This window comes from Neopelma chrysocephalum, unplaced genomic scaffold (assembly GCF_003984885.1).
Source record: "Neopelma chrysocephalum unplaced genomic scaffold, ASM398488v2 Primary Assembly neopelma1_106b, whole genome shotgun sequence".
NCBI lineage: Eukaryota > Metazoa > Chordata > Aves > Passeriformes > Pipridae > Neopelma > Neopelma chrysocephalum.
The window spans coordinates 264,933-286,260 of NW_020897771.1; the positions used below are offsets into that span (position 1 = coordinate 264,933).

Sequence of the window (21,328 nt, forward strand, 5' to 3'; positions counted from 1 at the left end):
AAGCAAAACCAGCTCTCCTGGTCCTAGGAACCTGGAAATTGGGTCAGTGAGGGCTGTGGATAAACTATGGGGTACTGGGGCTGTGCAGGGTCCCCATTTCTCAGCAAAAAAGTGAGTTTGCCTTCTCTGTGATTTACCCCATTTCCATAGGCTGCACATGGCTTTCCTAGGGAAAGACCAGAATTTCAGTGCTTGGTCCAGGTACTATAACCACATGAATATCAGAGTGTGTGAGTAGCCCAGCTAATTGATATCAAAACGACTAAGCAGGTAATTCAATATTTATGCCACGATCAATCCGACTCTTCCTGCTTTAACCTCTGAGCCCGCTTTAGTCAGGGGCTCCACTTACTATTTCTTTGTGTCCTCTTTGTGCTGGGTGGAAAATGAGGCTAAATTCATCCCAAACCAGAGGAGCAGAGTCCTTGTGAGTGACTGTGAGCAGCCTCAGCCCTGGATCCATGTAGGATTTGTAGTGACAGAGCAGTAGGGATGCTCTCTAAAAGCAGTAGAAAAAGGTGAGGCAGGTGATATCTATAGAAATATTACAAAATGAGCAGTGAGAAGAAAATACTCTTGCACTTGGCCAGGACTGTGTTTACTTCTCAAGTCTCAAGCCACAGAGAAGGTCTGAAGCTTGGTGAGCATCTGGGATGGTGTTTGTGTGGTACAAGGTGCCCAAGTGTCTGATACACCTTCAGCGATGTGTGAGGGGAGAGCGGTGGAGTCTGGGCTTTCCAAAATGGTTTAATATCACAAACTCAGAAATGCAGGTACTGTCCAGCTGCACTCCATGAGGCTATGGGGTTTTTATGGTCACCAGGCCTGGTGCAGCGTGAGGTGCTGAACTTGAAAATCCTTGTGGGTCCCCTCCAATTTAGGATATTCAATGAGAGCTATGGAATTCCGTGATTTTGGTGCAGCAGTTCCCTCAGTGGCTGACCTGGAGCAGCTGGTGGCCACTGAGCAATGGCTTACAAGGGAGAGCAGGAGAGGGGGCTGTTTCCATCTCATACTGAGCCATAAAGTGATGCCCAGCTTTGCTCTAGACCCAAACCTGGCATTTTTGTGAGCAGGTTTCCTGCAGGACAGCGTTCCTGCCTAGATGGACATGAAACCACCACATTTGTCAGCCGATTTTCCGGAAGAGTCAGCAGCACAGACCATTGCTGCAACCTTGGGACCTCCTTCCTGTCATTAGAGGAGAGATGTACACTCTGAGCCGCTTTGAAAGGGATCTCTTTTTGTTGAGGTTTTTGAGGAGCCTCTTCAGCTCTCAGTCCAGACAGGTAATAAGCTCCGATTTCCCTTAGCAGGCAGAAAGCTCCCAGCAGGCTCCTGGCAGCCCTGAAGGTCAGTGGGAGGCAGTGAAGCCGGCGGCTCGGATCCCACCGCTGCCTCTGCTTACTCATTATTTCCCAGCTTGGAGTCGATGTGGTGCTGCCAGAGCCTGATGGCAAAGTGCCCAAAGTGCCCAGCGCCGTGTGCTCTCCTCCATCGCCTGGGGGTGTAGCCACGGGAGCTCCAGCTCTGGATCACCCTGCCCTGCCAGGTTTGGAGGGGGGAGGATGTTTTTGTGGTGGTTCTGCAACCCTTTGAAGCCCACTTCCCAAACTGAACTTGGGATAGTGCTGCAACAGGAAGCGTGGAGGGTGAGACATGAGCAGGGAGGAGCTATCGATCCGCTTTCCCGTGGAACAAAGTGCTCTCTCCTCACCCCACAGGAATGGTAAGGGTAAACAAATGCAAAGTAAGATCTGTTTGGTTGGATGTGAATTTCTTATCGCTGGCACCACATACACAGCCAGGATGGACTTGTCTCGATTTGCCCGGTTGTGGCAGCCATAGATCACAGTCAGTCCGACTTGTTTAATGTTCTAGTTTGGTACTAGGGAGAAATTCTTCCCTATAAGGGGGATGATGCCCTGGCACAGGTTGCCCAGAGAAGCTGTGGCTGCTCCATCCCTGGAAGTGTCCAAGGCCAGGTTGGACGGGGCTTGGAGCAACCTGGGCCAGTGGAAGGTGTCCCTGCCCATGGCAGGGGGTGGGACTGGATGGGCTTGAAGGTCCCTTCCAACCCAGGCCATTCTATGGTTCTGTGGTTGTTGCAGATGCAGTCTGTAGTAAATGCTTTGAATGCAGCTCACAGTTCCAAAAGAAAGAGCCAACAGTTTTCCAGTTTTCCTTCCTGTCCTCCCTCACCGCCTCCAGGCAGAACAGCACTGGCTTGCTCTGTCCTGTCACTCAGCTCTCATTGCTCTGCTTCCTCTTCCAGGTGCCGTATCATGTCCAGGTAGGACAGTGCCAGCGTGAGAATCATCCCAAGACAGCTGCTCCAAGGGCTTGAGCTCGGGTGGCTCCTCTGCTTCCTCCAGCAGCCGGGCAAAGGAGAGGAGCTGGGACAGCCCCGAGCGCGTGGCATCCAGTCGCTGCCCAGAGCACTCACAGGATGGATTCCAAAGGCAATGTCCGAAGCGGAAACAAACCCGACGCCAAGGCCGCCAGCTCCGGAAAGCCAGAAAAGCCCAACCCTGGGCCTGCCACGAATGCAGACAAGAAGGAGGTCCCCAAGGAGCAGCCCGCTCCTGCCACCGCCGCCAAGAAGGCGGGTGGTGACGCCGCCGTCGCGAACAACCACAGCAACCTGAAACCCAGCCCCGCCGGCACGGAGGCGCACGAGGCCACCGGCCAGTCCCCTGACTCTGACCACAAGGGAAACAGCTCCGAGGAGTCACCGGGCAGCTTCTTCGACAACATGAAGCCCTTGATCATCGTCGGAGGGGTGGCGGTGGCTGCGCTGGCTGTGATTGTGGGAGTGGCGTTCCTAGCCCGGAAAAAATGAAGACCGAGACGGGGTGGGGATGAGGAACCCAGCCCAGCTGTACAGCTCCTTTTGAGACAAATGCATGCAGAGAAATTCTATACATAGCTATATATATAGAGAGCGAGCTAGATAGGTCAACAACAAACACCAACTGCAACTTCAAGGGTCTTGTTCAAGACAACTGTGCCAGTTTGACCCAGTGTGGGTAACTCCATGCACTCAGTGTGTTCTTTCATGTAATATATCTTGGCTTATACCACTGTGTATAGGTTACAGCTTCTCCTCGGTGTAAATGACGGTGTCCCCTCCCCTCCCTCGCTGTTCTCCCTGGGAGACACCCCCACCTCTCTTGCAGTCCCCTGTTTTCAAGTCCAAAGTGTTCTACGTCCCATCTGGAGTCCCCACTTTGTGTTTTGGTTTCTGTTTGGTTTGGTTTGAAGTTGGGTTGTGGTAAAGAAGACGGAAGGGGAGAGCCAGGGCCCAGTTCGCTTGCCGCGGTGTGTTGGGTGGTGTTTGCCCAGCACTCCTGGGGCAAGGGCAGGTAGAAGGCAGCTCCCTGACCAAACAGCAGTGTGTGATCTCTAATAGGTGTCTCGTGTACCTGCTGCTCATCAAACCACCTCTAATCACCCAACTGGGAAGTGCCCCGGAGGAAAAGCTGCAGTCGAAGGCTGAGCCTGAGCCTGGGGTGTCCCCTCGAGTCCCAGAGGGGCCGTGCTAAGTCCCCTGCTGACCCCAGGCTGGTAGCAGCTGCCACCTGCTCTGTTCCTTGCACGTTGGCAGGCAGCCTTTAGGATCCCAGGGCTCCCCAGGGTCGTATGGGCAGCGTTTGGGATAGAGAGACTTTGTTTTGGATCTAGTATTTTCTAAAGTTAGGCTGCAGGGTGCTGTGGCCTCTGCCCAAGCTCCTTCGAGGTCAGATGGACTGTTTGTGTTCATTTTTTTGGGCTTTAGATCAGGCCTTTCACCAGTATTTTTCCCCTCTGAAGGGTGTAGTCTCTCATTAGATGGGAAGACAGGAAAAACCAACATGAGTTGGTTTTAGGGGCAGAGAGGACCTGAGAGCCCATGAGAGTAACACTGACCTGCTTTATAGCAGGGGAACCCTGTTCAAGGGCAAGTCTGCCCTGGGGGGATTTCTTACCTCCCTCCTGTCATAGTAGCAGGGATTTGTGACTTGTCCACACTTTGGAAATGGAAACAAATTCCCAGCCCTAGGGATCAGCCTGGTTTCATGGGTGAGTATCTTGGCTCTAAAGCCAGACCCTGTGAAGGGGAGAAGAGAGGGTGTTAAGTGCTTTGGTTGCTGCTCTTCTAACACCAATGGTGTCCATTAGGCTTCTCTTGGCTGCTGCAAAACAGAGTCTTATAAAAAGACCTTACATTGTGCTTTTAAGTGAGTCAGAGATTAGATGGGGTCAGAGCCGTGGCATCTGGAGCTTGGCAGCAGCCGCAGCCCCTGGGCAGGGTTTAGGGGGATGGTCAGTAAGAGGCTGTGGCAAAGAGGAGTGAGTTCAGTTCCAGAACCTGTTGGGCACCTTTAACTGAGCTGGATGTATGAACACAGGGGGTGCAGGGCCAGAGAAAGGTGCATGTTCCTCGGGTGCTGCCCGTGCAGTGTCTGCCTCTGGTAGAGTCACTGAATAGCATGGTGGGAGTGCGTAACCTGATCTGGAAATTCTTCTCTTGGCTCATGTCTGTCTTATTTACCTCCAAATTTGATCTGCTGAGCGCACGTCTTCCCCAAACCAAAGGTCTGGTGATGCAGCCTGACCTTTCCTATGGTGAGCTTTGTCACTCTCTTTTTCCCAAGGCTCATAAAATATTCCCAAAGGTGCATGGCCTCTGGGAATATCAGATGCTGTGTTCTGATGACCAAGATGCAGCTGAAGGTTGGTGCCTGCCTCCACCTGTACCAGTACAGAGACAGGGGTGGGCATGTTGGGTTCACAGGGGCTTTGGGAAGGAGGGCTACAGCTCCAGGCGAAATGCTGGTAGCCTAAAGCACTCTAGGCATGCACTGTGGATGTATCTCCTGGTGGCAGGGTGTCACTTCCAGCCAGGGGAATGGTTTAAAGCAGAAGGGTCCGTGGTGGGGTGCTTCTCTAACCACCACTTTTCTCTAGAGATCTTATTTCCCCTCGTCCTGTTGCAGATGTCCAGAGGTTATTTCTGAGCTGGGGGGGAGAGGAGAGGACAAATGATAGCAAAGGAACAGGAAAGGTGTTTGGAAAGCAGAGATGGGAGAGAACGAAGCTCAGAAGCAGCCCCTGCTCAGCTCCCTTGCAGTGACTGCAGCACAGCTTTGGCAGAGGACACAGAGAACGGGATGTGCCCAGATCCTGAAAGTGCCCCAGGCACATCCTTTTCCACCCTGGGGAGAGACCCCATTCCACACCATAGTCCCTCCTGCTCGGAGTCACATTTTGCCAAGCAGGGTGGTGATTTTCAGACAGTGACTTCTGTTTTCAAGAGATATTTCTGCCTTTCCTGTCCTTTCCCTCCCTCTCAGCCCTGGCCTAGGATTATTTTCAGCAGTGTGTGACATTAGACACAGCATCTGTCTGTTCTGCCCTGACCAGCACAGGTAGATCAGGGGGAGGAAAATGAAACACCTGCTTCATTTGAGTCTCCAATTTTACTTTCTAAAGTGTTTTTATTTCCTTGACTTAACCTTTGCCAACAGAAGAGGGGAAAAAACAGTTCTCAGCCAGCCATGGGCCTTAAACATTTCTCCACCTCCAAACCCTGCCTGCCCTTAGAGCACTTGGATGCAAGGCCACTAATTTCATCCAGAAACACACCACAGAGGTGCTGATGGGGCTGCAGCTCCTCATCTGGGTTTGTCACTCATTTGAACCCTCCCTGCACAACAAACGTCGTATTGCCTGTTTGTAAGGGATTTTTGAACATGGTATGTCCTGTTCCCAAAGGATTTTCCACGTCCTGTGATCACTTAAGAGTCTGCTGTCCAGATAACCACCTCTTTGGCAGTTCAGTTTGGAAACACCTGTCTCTGTGTGTGTGTGTGTGTGTGTGTGTGTGTGTGAATACACCACCCTGCCTTCGAGAATATCCTGCCCATGTGTGTGTACATACATATGTGTTGTATTACTGCAGTCTGGGGAGGGGGAGAGAAGCCAAGCTGGAAATGCCCCTTCCTTCATTCCCTGCATTCACACAAAGTGTCTGTGATGTCTTTTCTGTGCCATTCCCACCATGTCACGCAGCGCCTGAATTCCTTTTCAGTCCTGGTTTCTCCTCAGTGCAAAGAACGTCTGGCTAGTGAACTGCTGAATGTCCGATGTGCCCGCTGTCCTAGAAGCTCCAGATCCCTGTTCCCCTCCCTGGATAGTCGTGTGGGCTATTTGCTTTAAAACAAGGCACTTTTAGACTATACTGGACTGTGCTGTAGCGCTTTTTGAAGTGTGGGTCTAGTGTTGAGTCGGGTAGATCCAGTGTAGATGCCACAATGCACCTCAGTCCTGACTTGCAAACACATCCCGTCCTGCCTTAATGTGCCAGGCTGTGCAGTGCTTTCCTTTTGAGCCAAAAACGTCCAGCGAGAACTAGGCTGAGAGGGCGAATTCCCCTCTCCCAGCCCCGAATTTGTCAAAGCAGGAGGCTGAACTGACTGAACTCGCTGTGCTAAATAAATAGTTGTCTTTTCTCGTACTGAGCACACGCCGTTATTTGCTTGACGTTCTTTTTTTGTGTGGTGTTTGTGGTATGAAGTCCTTCCAGTGCCATCTCCGTGGGGAGAGTGAATTATTAACGCTTACAACTAATCAGATTCTGTGCTTGGGGTTTGGAGAGATCTAGATTGCTAGTTTACTCTTTTCGGTCAAGTTGATAAATCATAAATTTGCAAAATTGGTTTCAGACCTTTTAGCTTACCACTAAAACTATTGATTCAATGACTGCACCCCGATCTCAGTCTGTTTTTAAGGAACCCTAAGTTTTAGTCGAATGCAAAGATGTCATTGCGCTCCCTTGGACAACTCGGCAGAAGGTTTTCGCTGCTTCTATTTTAGGAGAGATGAGATGGATTACGTTTCTGCTTCCTCTTCCTATTGATTTAATACCCTGTGGATAAATCCTGTTATTCCCAACAGTGCTGCAGTGGGATGCAAACAAATGTGGCAGCCAAAGGATAACGCAGCAGCATTTTTGGGAGGGTAAGAACACGTTCCTGCAGGTGCTGTTCACCCAGGGCTCACTCAAAGCACTGAACAGGCACTTGCCCTGAAGCACTTCTTAGTTCCCTCGAGTTGGGTTATAAATTAAACATGGGTTTTTGTCTCTGCTGGATTAAAGTTTAGGGGATGATCCATAGAATACTGAAAACAAGGGGAGTTTTTCCGTTGTTTTCACCATGCTCTGGCCTTTGAGGTCTTGTTGGCACCAGGGATATTGATTGCAGGTCATCATAAAATCTTATCAGTCACACTTTTTTAAAAAAAAATTGACACAAACATTCCTTAGCCCTTCAGCTGAGCGTGAGGAAAGTCTTCTCTGAGGCAGCCATGCTCACAGCCCTGATTATACTAACATCAGGATTTGTGCATAAACAACAACAGTGCAACCCAAACCCCTGGAGTTAGTGAGAGATGATTTCTGCCTTAAAACATTCCCTGCTTTTCCTGGAAATGCTACTGGGGTTTGGAATTCAGCAGCCTTTTAGCTATTCTTAGAATTGGTTGAAAATAACAGTGTTGAAGACTGGAGAGAAAAATGATGCTTTGAGAAACGAACCAAAAAAGGAAGGCAATGAAAAAATGGATTTGAAAGGTGAAATTCCTGGAATTTCAATCAGCTCCTTGGAAAGCTTCAAGTCAGCGAAGACTCTGAGAGTGTGCAAAGAACAGAGCAGAGAAGTGGAGAGAAAAAAAGCACTATTTAATTATCTTAACAGTTTTGGTAAGGACATGTTAACTTTTATAACCTATTCATTTCTTTTTTTTCTTGGCAAAAAGCAAAACCGACCAGCTCTGACACCGTGCAAATTAACCTCTGCTAATTGCCTTTTCCAGATGAATTTTTCCTGCTGGTTCTGTGCAATGTTAACGGGTTAGAGAAATACCTGAAGTTTTCTACAACCAGCTTTGTGTGATTAAGGGGAATTGCCAGGACACTTCGAGGGGCTGCGTTCTCTTTTCGCGTGCTTTGCTATGACAAGGGCTGAAAATCCAACCTGCTCGCACTTCCATCCTCTTAGTCCATGCCTTCCTGATGGAGCAGGGATGCCGATTCCCTTCCTGAGCTGTGTAGCATCTTGCTGTGGTCTCATTCCCTTCACCACGAAGCCGGGAGATATCCACAGGGGTGGGCAAGATGCATTTTCATGATGAGGCCCATTTTGGGTGGTCCCCAAAACAAACAGGCAGTGCTCGGCCCCCAGACTTTGTGGCACAGCAGGGAACGTACGAAGCTTCCGTGTGCCCTGATCTATGAGGGTCTCAGTCTGCCACAGGATTTGTACTGGATGACAAACCCACAGGAAGGTCCCTTCCTTGTCCTAAGGTGTCAGTGAGGTGTGAGGTGTTGGGGCTGCTCGGGAGGTGCTGACACAGCGTGAACATAACGCTGCCCTCGGCTGAAGCCAGTGCTCCTTCAGTCCTCCGGAGCACCAAAAACACGTGGGGAGGAGAGATTCCGAAGCCAAGGACCTGCATTTCTGCTGGCCTGGAAGGATCAGGTGGTGTGCCAGAGTTGAGGACACAGAAGCTACAAGGATTTTCCCATTTGGATGGGCTGCTCGGGTGTTACTGTGTGACACAGCACTGCGGGACCGCTGGGCCTTGACAATTCACAGTTCATTCAATTCACCGTAATAAGCTCATGCCCAAAGCCCCAAAGTCCCGTGAGAGATCAGAGCCATTGGATTTCCAAATGACTTTGGATCTAGCTTGTGATAGAACTCTGCTTGCTCCTTTGGACAGCAGTACTGAAAAACATAACTTGGGTTACATGAGCTTTGGAACCTGTTGTTCCTGTTTCTCTTCCGGTTGCTCCCAGTTTGAAAATGACAAGCAATTCCATTATTTTTCCAGTTCTCAGCCCCAGTGCAGCACCCCGAGCATGAATTTACAGGTTATTGCTGTCTGCGTGATGATGCAGTTCCCACCAGGACAAGAGGAATCTTTAATCACCTTTGCAACAGTTAAGTCCTGCATCATATCCCTGGTTTTGCCTCAACAGCTTCAAGCAGCCAAGTTTTTGGGGCAAACTGATGAGAACAAGGGTGCCACACAATCTTGTCATGTTAAAAAACAACAAATAAACAAACCAACAGGGGAATAATTTGGCTTTACTAAGTTTTGAGCAGCCTGGTGCCTTTCCCCAGGACCATTTCAATTGAAGCCTTTAAAAGTTGCAGTTTCAGCTCCCCAGGAAACCAACTCTCTTCCGGTGGTAGGTGCAGGTTGCCTATAAATTTGTGCAGAAAAACTGTAGGAAGGGAACTTGAAGGTCAGATTACAGGGGATTTTTTCCTTTGCTTTTGCTTTGTTTGGAATCTGCTACTTCTCCAGGGACTGATCCAAAGCCCTTGGAAGTCAGATTGAAGGCTCAAATGCTGGGAGCAGGGAAATGCCTGCTGCTCCTTTGGAAGCCTCAGGCATCCTTCTGAGGACTTTGGTGGGGTTTGAGTCAGCTCCTGAACGTGTTTTCCAAATGATAGGAACTTTCCGAGTGACACCTTGGTTTCTTCCCTGTGCAAACAGACCTGCTTGTCACTTACACGTATTTACCTGTGTTCAACATACAGGTTTGGGTTGTTTTTTTTTTGCTCTCGGAAACAATATGCTGCTGGACACATTTCCTGGAGGGAAATGGACACCTACCTACACACAAAGCTATCCAGCTAATTTATACCTTGTTGAATTTATAATCTTGTCTATGCTTCTATGGACACTTTGTATGGGCTGCAGCTCAAATCCTAAAATAGTCAAGAATTTTTCCTTTCCCATATAGTATTCTATTTACTTTGACTTTAAAAACAAAAAAAGCGTATAAATGCAATAATGCAGGTAGACTAGAAATACTAGATTGAAAATTTAAAGTAGTTTAGCTTGTCCCATTGTGACTGACAGTGTTGTGTGACACCCAACGCTGTACCCTAACATTTTCCAGGCTTTCTCCGTAGCTGAATCTAGTATTAGCTTTGGAAACCCATTGTGTGAGTGGTGGGTGGATGGGTCGGAAACGTGTGCTCTCTACACACTGTATGTTACTCACATCACAAGCTGTATGGTCACTCCATATGCTGTGAAACTGTAAATGATTCCCAAATACACCTGTAACTCTTACCAGGATTGTGAGAAATAAACTATATATAGATATATATACACACACATAGAGATATTGTATAATTCCTCCTGTGAGCATCTTTGTGTACGTGGGGGTGCCAGTGAAAATGCCTGCGCTCCCTCTCCCTCCTCACTCACGGAAAGTTGTCCAGAGAATCTGCGGCTGCCCCATCCCTGGAAGTGTCCAAGGCCAGGTTGGACAGGGCTTGGAGCAACCTGGGCTAGTGGAAGGTGTCCCTGCCCATAGCAGGGGGTGGCACTGGATGATCTTTAAGGTCCCTTCCAACCCAAACCATTCCGGGATTCTATGTCCATGTTTCCTGGAAGCTCAATATTTTCTAGGATTAGTGGTCCCACTGAGAACTGTGAGAAAAGGCAGTTCCTGCCCCAAATAAACTCCAGCCTGCGCAAGGAAAGCAGGCAGAGGATGGTTATTGTTATTCCCACATTGGAACTAAATAGGATTAAACATTTACCCAGAGCCACTGAGGAAACCTTTCTGATCCCAGGGATTCCCTGTCCCACCGGCTGGTCTCCAGTTCTTTCTCTGACTTCTTCCCTGCCCAATTAGGCTGATTTCCTTGGTTTTATTTCTAGGATGACCTGAGAACACCTTTCCTTAAAAATAAACAATAACAATCTCCTGAGCACCTGAGTGATCAATTCCCTCCAAGCTGTCGTAGGGCAGGAGGATTTTGGCAGCACGTGTCACTGCAAAGAGTTGATGTCACATTACCCCAGCTCCCAACAGGGTCCCTGCAGAAGTCTGCAGGCTTTTGGAAATTAATTTGTCAAGAACTGGGAAGAAAAATCCTGTAAATTCCATGGGATTAGGAAAAAGGGGCAGCTTTCAGTTGCAAAAGCATAATTAGCTGAGGTTTTTGCTGCAGAAATACAGCTGAAGACTAAAGTTTTAGGTTGCCTTAATAGTCATAAGAACAGGAGAGCAAATAAATTCCTGTTTTCTGAGTGGGAATGATGAAGCTGAGAGGCTGGAATGGGTGGGGGCCCTATCTCCCATCCACATGTTCTGTGTCCCATCTCCTTCCTTCGCTCCACATATTTAAAAAGAGAAGGAAATTTTAGCAGAAGACCTTTTGCAAAACGTTTCTCCGGCAAACCCAAGGCATTGGCTCCTGCTGAGCAGTGGGAGATGGAGTATTAAGATATCACTGTACACTTTAATCTCCCTGGGCACTCTCATGCTCCTTAATCACTGTCAAGTCCTCTAACACTTTGTATTTTGTGCAGTCTAGGGAAGATAGGAAGAGCTGATGGAGCAGGGGTTGAGATAGCACTGGGTTTTGTATTTATTTCAAAAGCACTGGATTCACAAGCAGGGAATAAGGAGCATAAATGTGATGCCATAAAGGCTTAGGCTGCTAGAGTGGCACTAAGTCCCCAAGTCCCCCACACAACAGCTAAACTGAATAGTGGAATTGCTTTGGGTTTGGTTTTGGTTGGTTTTTGTTTGTTTTTGTTTGGTTGGGTTTTGTTATTGTTTGTTTGTTTGTTAAAAATAATTTTCTGGTATCTAACCTGGAGCAAAGATAGAGGAATATCCAGATATCTCCACAGTTAACCAGCCTATGGATTCAGAGCACGCTTTGGAGAGAAAAGGAGATGGACAAGATGGCATGAGCTACATTTCCTTTAGGAAACCAGGCTAGAAATTAAGCCCTTTCAAATAAACAAATAAAAATAACAGCAGAATTTTACACTCTTTATTTTATATCTGTCATTTTGCAATGGTTTTGTGCCTGTAATACACCAGCAACCAGCAAGGGATGAACTTATTAAATTAACACAGCGATGAAAAATGCAAATCCAGAAACTGAACGAGGTTTACAAAAAGACTTTTCCCTGCAGAAAGGAATGACACCTACAATAAAGGAACATTTTTATTGAAGAATAATGGCTAAGAATGTATGGAAAGGGGGCAATCTGGAGCAGAGATGAGGCATAGAAAGGACAGCTTCAGGGAAGTTTGGGTGACTTGATTTAGTTTGTGGTTCTGGTGCTCATTCCAGTGGCTCCAGAATATCACAAAATCACAGAAACGACACAGTTCTTCATGTTTTTCCCCATTATTATTTTCAGCAAACCACTCTGACAGATCCATGTGTATCTCCTGCCATCCCACAGAACATGGTCAGTTGTGACTTTTTCAGGGCTATGAAAGAGCAGGATGTACATCTGTCCCTCCACAACATCCCTGAGGTTATTCATCCTCAGGGGGAGAGGGAGCAAAACCTGAGAGATGTAAATAACTTAAAAAATAGTGTAAGCCAATAACAGCTGAAAACAGTGACTTAAAACCAGCTTTGGCTTGTCAAAGGACTTTTGTTCCTCCTTATCTCGTGTCAGTCGCAGAATAAACCACACTCTGTTGGCTTGGGGTTTCTGGGAGGCTTCTGGTGTTAATTGGCTGAGGAGGGATGTTGTGCGGTGACGAGGAAGGGCAGAACCCAGCACTGCAGTGGGACGTCAAAAATGAGCCAACATTTTGACATTAAGTTGCTTTTCCCATTTCTAACCCACACCACGGCATCACCCACATCCCCCTTCCGGGGGCGGGGTGGTGTCTACAGTTACCCTTGAATTTCAGACCCACCGGGTGCCGATATCAACCTAACGAGGGAAAAGTCATAAAACAACTACGAGCAGTTTCAGGAGCGACGCGGCACCACGTGATTCCCATGATCATTGCGGGGGTTTAAAAGGCACCCTGGAGGCCACGGCCCCCCAGCGCTTCCCGCTTTTCCTCCCACCCCTCAGCGCTTCCCGCCCTTTTTGCGCCCCGCCCCCTCAGCGCTTCCCGCCCTTTTTGCGCCCCGCCCCTCAGAGCTGCGCACGCGCGGCCGCATGAGGCGGTGCCCGCCGCCTCCCTCCCCGCGGCCGGGCCCCGCCGCGCCCCGCACCATGTCGGACCGGCTCGCCAAGCCCTCCTGCCTCATCGTCGCCAGCGCCGCTGCCGCGGGTGAGACGCTCTCGGGGAAGGGGGGGAGGAACCCTTAGGTTCGCTCCGGCCGCGGGAGCTCTGCGCCCCCACCCTCGTCGGCGCGGTGTCCCCTGTACCCGCCGTGTTCGGGCAGTGAGCTCCCGCGTGTGTTTGCACCGCTGGCGGGGCTTGTCATCCGTGTGTGCGCCTCATGGCTGCCTTGGCTGTGTGGCCTGCCAGCTGTGTGTGAGTGCCGGTGCCCGCGGCCGAGCCCGGCGGTCGCAGCTGTGCCCTCCCCGCACGGCGGTGCCCACACGCTGCGACCGCTGCTGCTGCCGCCGTGCGCGGCTGTGCTTGTTCCCCGCACACGGACACCTGCGCTGCAGGTGCTGCCTCCTGGTGCAGCCGTGCTGGTTTGCCCCTCTGCGTGTGGCTTTAGTGGCTTTCAGCTGAAGGAGGGCAGGGTTAAATGGGGATATTGGGAAGAAATTCTTCCTGTGAGGGTGGGGAGGCCCCGGCACATGTTGCCCAGAGAAGCTGTGGCTGCCCCATCCTCGAGGGTGTCCAACGCCAGGTTAGGCAAGGCTTGGAGCAACCTGGGCTAGTGGAAGGTGTCCCTGCCCATGGCAGGGGGTGGGATTTCTTGATCTTTAAGGTTCCTTCCAAGCTAAACCATTCCTGGATTCTCTGATTCTGTTCCTCAATACATAGCTCACCTGTAATGAAGGTTGTACACTTATTACATCTTATAGAATCATAAATCATTAAAAAAAACCCTCTAAAATTTAAAGCTTTTGAAATGAGCAAGGTGTGCTTTGCTAGATGAACTGAGCTAGTGTGGCTGGGATTAAACTATCACTGTTGTTTCCTTAAGGTGTCGGAATCTGTTTTCCAGGTGTCTCAGCCCAGTCCTTCCTTCACTGCTTTACTCTGGCCAGCTCTGCTTTTAACCTGCAAGTTGCAACTCCTGGGGTAAGTAAAAATGGGCAAATACTGTGATTTCAATCTGGAGCCAGTTGATATCTTGATTGACATGAGAGAATTGCACTCAAAGTTTGGCAGGAGGGAGGACTATTAGAATGAATTAAATGGGGAAAAATGGAAAACTTGAGGTTTTTGAGAGCTGCAGCATCCCAAAGTCCCACATGGCTGTCCTTCAGGAAGTGTGGTGGGTGTCTGTGCAGGGATCCTGACCATGTGAACTGTGTTGTCCCCAGGGGAAGTCAATTGATTTTGTGGATGTGAACGAGGGCAACATGCGCTGGATCCAGGACTTCCGTATGAAATCCTACGCCAACCCCGCCAAGCTGGAGTCCATTGATGGTGAGAGCTTCACCAGGGAACAGGTGCTGCTTAGGGCCAGGTTTTCAGGGAAGAACGACACAGGAAAGGCATGAAACTTGTGTTCTAAGAGAAGACCATGGCAACTGCAGTTGTTTGTTTATTTTTTATTTAAGAGGAAGTCCTGGCAACTGCCTTGTTGTTTTCTTATTTATCTTGGCTTGGTGATTCTCTTAATATATACAGTACATATCATCTCTGTCTCTTGTATATGTACACACACTACATTGTTATTGGTTAAAAATAAATATTTTGCTGAAGTGGAAGCTAGCAAGGCAGAACTGTTGTAAGTGTTGCCTGGGTAAGCGCAGCTCATTAAAAATATGTTCCTTGCCCTAACAGGGACCTTTTTCTTTACCCCACATAGCTCTGTTAATTTCTTTAGTTCACTTTTAACCTCTGTGTGTGGGTTTGTCCTATTTTTTTCAAACCTGCAGTGTATTTATGGACAGGCTTTTTTGTTTGTAACCTGTGTTACGATGAGCTTACTCTTTCCTCCTGACCAGGGGCTCGGTACCACGCCTTGCTGATCCCAAACTGCCCTGGGGCTATGACTGACCTTGCCAACAGTGGGTACCTGGCCAAGATACTGCAGCACTTCAGCACTGAGAGCAGTAGGTGAACGTCCTTGGTTGTTTTGGTAAATAAAATAGTGGTTCTGTGCTGTTCCTGCAGGACTCTTGCCTTCTAATGCCTTCAGTGTTTGTGTAGTTAAAGAGCATTCAGGGCTGGGAAGGAAAACCAGTGTCTTAAAAGGGGGGGGAACAAGTATCTTAAAAGGGTCTTAGAAAAGGAAAGGAAACCTTAAAAGTCTCCCAAAGTGTCTGAAAGGGGGACTCTTGGAGGAAAAAGGGGGTCTTAAAATATCTTAAAGCAATGCCAGTAGCTTTTCCAAGCTTGTCTCAGAAGAGAATTCTCTGCCTTACGGTGATACAGAAATGGCTCTGTCAAAATCATCGGGATTCAAGGTTCAGAGCCAAGTATGGAATGTCCCAGGATCATCATTAAGGCTGGAGTTAATCAAGACTTTGGGTGTGCTTCATATCTGAGCATCTGTGTTCCCTCTTTGCTGCTGTCTCTGGACTTGGAGTTACGAGCTGTTAACTTCTTGCAAGACTGGGGCAGTTCCTATTCTTCCTCTTATTGTTATAATAATAATTATAATAAATCTTATTATAGATAGTAATTGTTATTGCAGCGTGCAGGAAAGTCCTTACAGCCTAAGAGAGTGTTAAGAGTGCAGTGTAATTCTCTTGCAGGAGGGCAATGTCCTCACACTCTTCTGTGTTTTGACTGTTTGAAGATGCTCACAAATAGCTTTAATCTCTTCCCCTAGAGCCCATCTGTGCTGTTGGACACGGAGTGGCAGCTTTGTGTTGTGCCACCAATGAGGACAAATCCTGGGTTTTTCAGGGGTACAGCCTGACAGGGGTAAGTTGAGCCTGACTTGCTCTTTGGGGACTTTCCTTGCTGCGATTTCTGGTGGGTTTGGTCTTAACCTGAAATTCCCAAAGAATAAAAATCATCATTTTGCTGCACTGAGTTTATCCCAGATGTGGAGAGTTGTCTTTGACAAGAGGCCCAACACAGTGCATGGGGAGATTATCCCACTTAACTGGCATGTGGATTGTTTTCCCTCTGACTGTGCAGTAAACTTCAAACTGAGCAGTAAAATGCTGGAAATTCCCACTGCAGCTCTTTGGATTCATAGTTGAGGACTCTTTGAGGACTTCTAAGAATTTTTTTTATGTTCTATGAATTCTAGGGTAAGTTATTTCTCAGGGTGCTGTTTCACTTTAAAAGGTAGAAGAAGTCATAGGAAAAAAGATGGAGGAAACTGCAGGAAAAAGGCTGTTTGTACAAATTGGCTTGTAATTAAAGTAGCCAGTTACTGCTGGTATTTTATTTTATGTGCAGCCATATCTCTTACTTCATAGACCATCTGTATGGCAGGTGTGCCAAGGTGATGCAAATCTCTATAGTACAGCTTTTAGGGTTGAAAATTTACATGAAAAGTTAAGAAATCAAGATTTTTGGGGACTCAGATGCTATCAATGTCCTTATGTGCTTCTATTTCACTTATGGATTGTGCATGGATTGTAACAATCCATGATTAAATGTTTTAAAAGGTGACGTGGCCTAACTGTAGTTGATATGGAAACCATAAAATGACATTTCCTCCTGTCCATGTAAAAGCTGAACTGAGTGCTCTTAAATTTTTCTCTCTTTATTTGTTTCCCATACTCATTCTGAGGTGGATTACTGTTATTTGGGCACTACAAGTGGCACAGCATCTGTGTCCAAATGTTTGTGTCCCACAGCCACACAGGTCTGCACTTCCCTGAAGTTAATTACATGTGCAGAAATTGTTTGGTGTTTGTTTTTAAGTGAGATAAAGAAAGTTTTCAGTTTGCTTCCTGCAGGAAATCCATCGAAGCTGCACGTGGTCATTTGGTTGGGAGAATCATAGAGGGAACAGGAATATGAGCTGCAGGGAAATGTGTGGGTTTTGCTTGGCTTTTTTTCTGTAAAAAAACAGATAAACCTCCTTTTGATCTTTTTTTCAGCCCTCTGTCTATGAACTGGTGAGGGAGCCAAACTTTGCCAGTTTGTCCATTATTGTGGAGGATTTTGTGAAGGATTCTGGAGCTACATTCAGTGGTATGTCACTCCTGGTGTCCAGGACTTCACACTTTGGGTCTCCCTTTTGCAAATGGGTGTTTGTGTGCCAGTTGTACCCAGCTGAGTGGGACTCTGCCAGGATATCTCATCTGGCATTCCCATTCCCTAATTTACTAGTGAGTTTTCAAGGCCGGGTTGGATGGGGCTTTGAGCAGCCTGGTGGAAGGTGTCCCTGCAAGGGGATAGGACTGAATGAGCTTTAAGGTCCCTTCGAACCCAAACCAGGCTGGGATTCTATGATTCTGTCTGGAATGAGGTAACTTAAAAATTCTAGTTGGGGTACTGAGCAGTTGCTGGTAGATCTGAACACATTGGGGTGTTAAAATTGGCCAGAAAATCAGTATTTAATTTTTGTAGCATGGTGATTACAACTGGTGTCTTGCATAAGAATTGCAACTTTAAAATACATACTTTGAGGTTTTTGTAATGAAAATCTCTTGATTATATGTGCCTTACCCACCTGGTGCTCATCAAATCAAGGGGCTGGTCCTGACCTTTCAGAAAAGGTTTTTCTGGGGAAATCGTTTCAGGATCAGGGGCTTGAGACTGTCCCTGTGTGGGGTTAGGGATCAGCACCCAGCAGATGTGTCAGGTCAGAGCAGTTCCCTGTTGTGTGTGTTCTGCCCCTGTGCTCTGTGCACTGACTCTCCCTGCTGTGCTCTCTCCTGGCTCCAGCCAGCAGCCCTGACGCTGTTCATGTCGTGCTGGACAGGCACCTGGTGACGGGGCAGAACGAGAATTCCACCCTCCCTGCTGTCCAGAACCTCCTGATTCTCTGCAATGTCAGGTGAGGCAAGATGGGGATAAGAACTGGGAACAGCCAGGGGTCTGAGCATCTTTTAGTTTCAGGAATATTGTCCCTACACAGAGGCTTTTGCCCTTGGTTAACTAATGAAGTGAGCATCACTCTTGATCAAGCTCTTCAGGCAGTTGTGTCTGTGGTAGAAAGCACTTGATTATTTTAAAAAAGATTAAAATGTGTGGGGAAATGCATAGCTATAGTCAAACTGGTAAAATAAAATATTAATTAGGCTTCACTAAATATTTTTGTTAGGAGAAACATCTCTTGTTTCTTGAGCTTTGGCAGGTTAGCATCGAGTCAGTTCTGATTGAAGATTCTGGGAATGAATGGACTTAATTCCTTTGGAAGTGGCTTGGCTGTTTGACTGTCACCTTGTCAGACAGAAGAGCACATGCAGATAACCCCAAAAATCTTCTCTTGCTGAGGGGAATGTGTGTTACAAGTCCTGGGCTGGCTGTGGACTAATGGGTCATGTCATGTCTTGGGTGTGTTTCCTTCGGCAGGAAATGAAGGAGCAGGTCTCTTTGCAAATAGGACGGATGAAGAGCCAGCAGGCTGAGGATTTTCTTGGATAAAACATCCCTGTAACTCCCTGTTATGGACTGGGAAGTGACTGTGACAGTGGAGTGGCCGTGTCAGGTTCTGTCTGTACCAAATGGATGAAGCAACTGTGACCCCCCCTTACATTTTTGCTGCTACATTTGCTCAGTGCTTCTCTAGACCCTCGGTCTGCAGGGGGGGAGGAACTGTCTTCTTGAAACCCATCCCCCACTTGGTGCTGTGAATACAAGTGGCTGAAGCTGGAGGCCTTGTTCTGGGTTGGCATTACACTGATGCACAGTGTGCCCTTGTTTTCTTCCTTGCCTGTTCACGTCCTTGGAATTGTGTTTAAAAAGTTTTGCTCAGCGGATTTTTTTACATGATCTTACAACTGGTTATTTGTTCTCCTTTGTGCTGCTCTATGTTGTGAATTTTGTTCTCTTTAAAATATTCCTCTCTGGAAGTACGTTCCTGCTGCCTCTTGCTGGAATTTCATGGACAAAAGGGAGTAAAAATGTGGGCAGATAATGTGGATCACATCTGAGGAACCAGCTGCAGGCTGGAATCTGGCCTTCTCCATCCTTCTGAGCTGCACATGTGGCTTGAAGCTGAGCGTGGAAAGGAATAACCAGACTGAGAATGTTTGTTTGTTTTTTCACTGTTTCAGGCTCAAACATACAAAATATATTGGAAAGTAGATAAACTAACTTTTGGGTAATTGATTTTCCCTTCCCTCTTGGAATAGTGGGCAACATTTCTACAGTGCTCTGAAGGGAAGGACCTTTGGGGTTACATTTTTGTTTTCTTACTGGGGTAATATTGACTATAACAAGTCATCAAGTCAAAGTAACTTTGTCTCTTCTGTAGAAACCCAATTGTTTAGCTCTGTCTCAAGAATTTGGTGTGATTTTTAAAAGACAAACTGCTGTGGGATTTGCTGGGTCTTCTACTGTTACATTCTAGAGCCCAGCTCTAGAATTTAATTTTGAAATGAAAATTGGGCTTTGATAGAAATTATCGAATGGCTTTGATAAGTCTTCATTCCTGACAAGTCTTAGGGATTTGATGCTGACACCTTCAGGGCACACTTTACATCTGGAAAGCCACAACTTGGGTGTGAAGTGGGAGTCTGAGTGGCCACAAGTCTGTATCTCCCTTAGGACTGTTTCCATGGGATTTTCCCAAAATCCATTGCACCTTTCACTGCTTGCCTGTAAAAATAGAATATTGGTGTCTACCCCGTGTCCTGTTTTCATTCCTTGCGTGAGGTTCTGTCATGGATGAGCTGCCAGGTGAGCAAACAGCATTCAGACCACTGCAGGCTTTGATCAGTTCACTACTGTGCTATTTTTTTCCTTATTTTTTGGCATCTGGGACCTGTTGGAATTGTTCTTTGTGCCTCTCTTGGGTGGTAAACTGATGGACAAAGTACAGTGCCTGGAGATTTTGTGGTGCTTCCTTGTTCCTCCCACATGAGAGCAGACAGAGAGGAGTTTCTGTGTGTGTTTTCACTCTTTCCCGTCACACAGCCATTTTTATCTCCTCAGTGATGGAGTTGCTCCTGGAAAACTGAGGGAGAATTGAGTGGTGCGTGCAGCTGTGTGCCAGCAGCTTCTGAGGTGGATCTGGATGCTGGGCTGGATTGTGTCACCTTTAGGAATCCTGCTGATGAATTGGGAGCCACTGGCATCATAGAGTCTTGGAATTAAGGTTGGAAAAGACCTTGAAGATCATCAAGTCCCAAGTATCAGAGCAGCACTACCACTGTGTTCACCACTAAACTGTGTCCTCAAATGCCACATCCACACGTTTTTTGGAACACTTGCAGGGATGGTGACTCCACCACTGCCATGGGCAGCCTGTTCCAATGCTTGACAGCCCTGTCCATGAAGAAATTTTCCCCATTATCCAACCTAAAACTCCCCTGACACCACTTGAAGCCATTAGTGATGGTAGCTTCAAGTTCTTGTACAGAATGACTAATTCTAGCCAGGGACTGGAAAAAAATTGTCATGAAGGGAGACTTCCTGTCTCGAAAGGTTGGAAAGGTTGAGTCTTTGGCAAGTATTACTGGCTCTGGGTGTGTCTAACAAAAGGTAAGGGCATTTTTAAATCAAGCTTTACAGGGTGTGTAGTGATTCTTTGGGATTTCTCCACAAACACACATTTTATTTGCTCCTCATTTCTAAGTCTAAGCTTGTCCTTGTGACTGTGAAAGAGGAAATCTTTCTGGGAGATGACAGACATCTGATTTCTTAATCTGAGGAGCTATGGGCATCTGGGAAACCCCTGATGGAGTTTGTAAGCTGGGCTCAGACAGGATTCTGTGGGAGATCTCTTCATCTGAAGAGAGGTGAAGCTGAGGAAGAGTTAGGGAGGAAAGGTTCTTTGTGTGACTGACTGAAGAGCTGTAGAGGCTGAAGGTTCATGTGGTTGTTGGGTTTCTGCCCTATTTCAGGAAGGATGTAGATTTTGTGGCTTAGCCCCGGAAATGAGGCACCTCCCAACATCCCCCTGTGCTGCAGGGAAGAGGAAACCCCAGTGCTGGGAGGGGAACAGCAGCTGCCACCGCAGCAGGTAAGGGACCCTGTGACACTTGAAGCATAACTTGTTCATCTCCTGCCCCCTCAGCTCCTGAGGTGGCTGTGGGTAAGTGGAGTAAGGTTAAACTGTTATTGAGGGACCTTGTCCTGCCTCTTTTTCCCCTTTCACTGCAGTATTTTGTTGTCTCTTGGGCAGCTTTGAGAACACTTGAGTTTAATTTGAGCCCCATGTTTAATTTGAGACCCAGCTTTGAGGTGACAGATTCCATGCACGTGGGTAAAGCTTTTAATGCTGGCTTGACTTGGACAGGGAAAAGGTCAGCTCCCTTTGGACAGCCTGCTTTC

At 47.6% G+C, this 21,328-nt stretch overlaps 2 protein-coding genes across 6 annotated transcripts in view; both read left to right on the forward strand.

The window, feature by feature from the left end:
- Window positions 1-20,570, forward strand: part of CEND1 (cell cycle exit and neuronal differentiation 1) — a 27,823-nt gene extending 7,253 nt beyond the window's left edge. For 3 of the 4 annotated variants that reach the window (XM_027696441.1, XM_027696442.1, XM_027696443.1), the window contains exon 2: window positions 2,276-7,554. In XM_027696441.1, coding sequence (XP_027552242.1) covers window positions 2,450-2,842 — 393 coding nt within the window. In that variant the 5' untranslated portion in view covers window positions 2,276-2,449 and the 3' untranslated portion in view covers window positions 2,843-7,554. Of the gene's footprint in view, window positions 1-2,275; window positions 7,555-20,558 lie in introns of those variants that run through there. The other variant, XR_003536357.1, reaches the window with a different exon arrangement.
- On the forward strand, window positions 13,000-19,677 carry GATD1 (glutamine amidotransferase like class 1 domain containing 1). Of its 2 annotated transcripts, none has more exons than XM_027696423.1 (8): window positions 13,000-13,114; window positions 13,971-14,047; window positions 14,293-14,398; window positions 14,923-15,030; window positions 15,753-15,847; window positions 16,984-17,077; window positions 17,774-17,885; window positions 18,401-19,677. In XM_027696423.1, exons 1-8 carry the CDS (start codon window positions 13,000-13,002, stop codon window positions 18,408-18,410), a joined length of 717 nt encoding a protein of 238 aa, XP_027552224.1. In that variant the 3' UTR covers window positions 18,411-19,677. The 2 variants fall into 2 exon arrangements, with proteins under 2 accessions (XP_027552224.1, XP_027552226.1); XM_027696425.1 differs by having other exon boundaries at window positions 18,404-19,677.
- Window positions 20,571-21,328: the final 758 nt, after the last annotated feature.

What these genes read in the sequence shown, in the direction of transcription:
- GATD1 (XM_027696423.1), top strand. Translation starts at nt 13,000, where the DNA reads ATGAGGCGGTGCCCGCCGCCTCCCTCCCCGCGGCCGGGCCCCGCCGCG. An exon ending in TGCAAGTTGCAACTCCTGGG is followed by an intron (nt 14,048 to 14,292) that starts GTAAGTAAAAAT and finishes TGTTGTCCCCAG; the next exon opens with GGGAAGTCAATTGATTTTGT. An exon ending in CAAGCTGGAGTCCATTGATG is followed by an intron (nt 14,399 to 14,922) that starts GTGAGAGCTTCA and finishes CCTCCTGACCAG; the next exon opens with GGGCTCGGTACCACGCCTTG.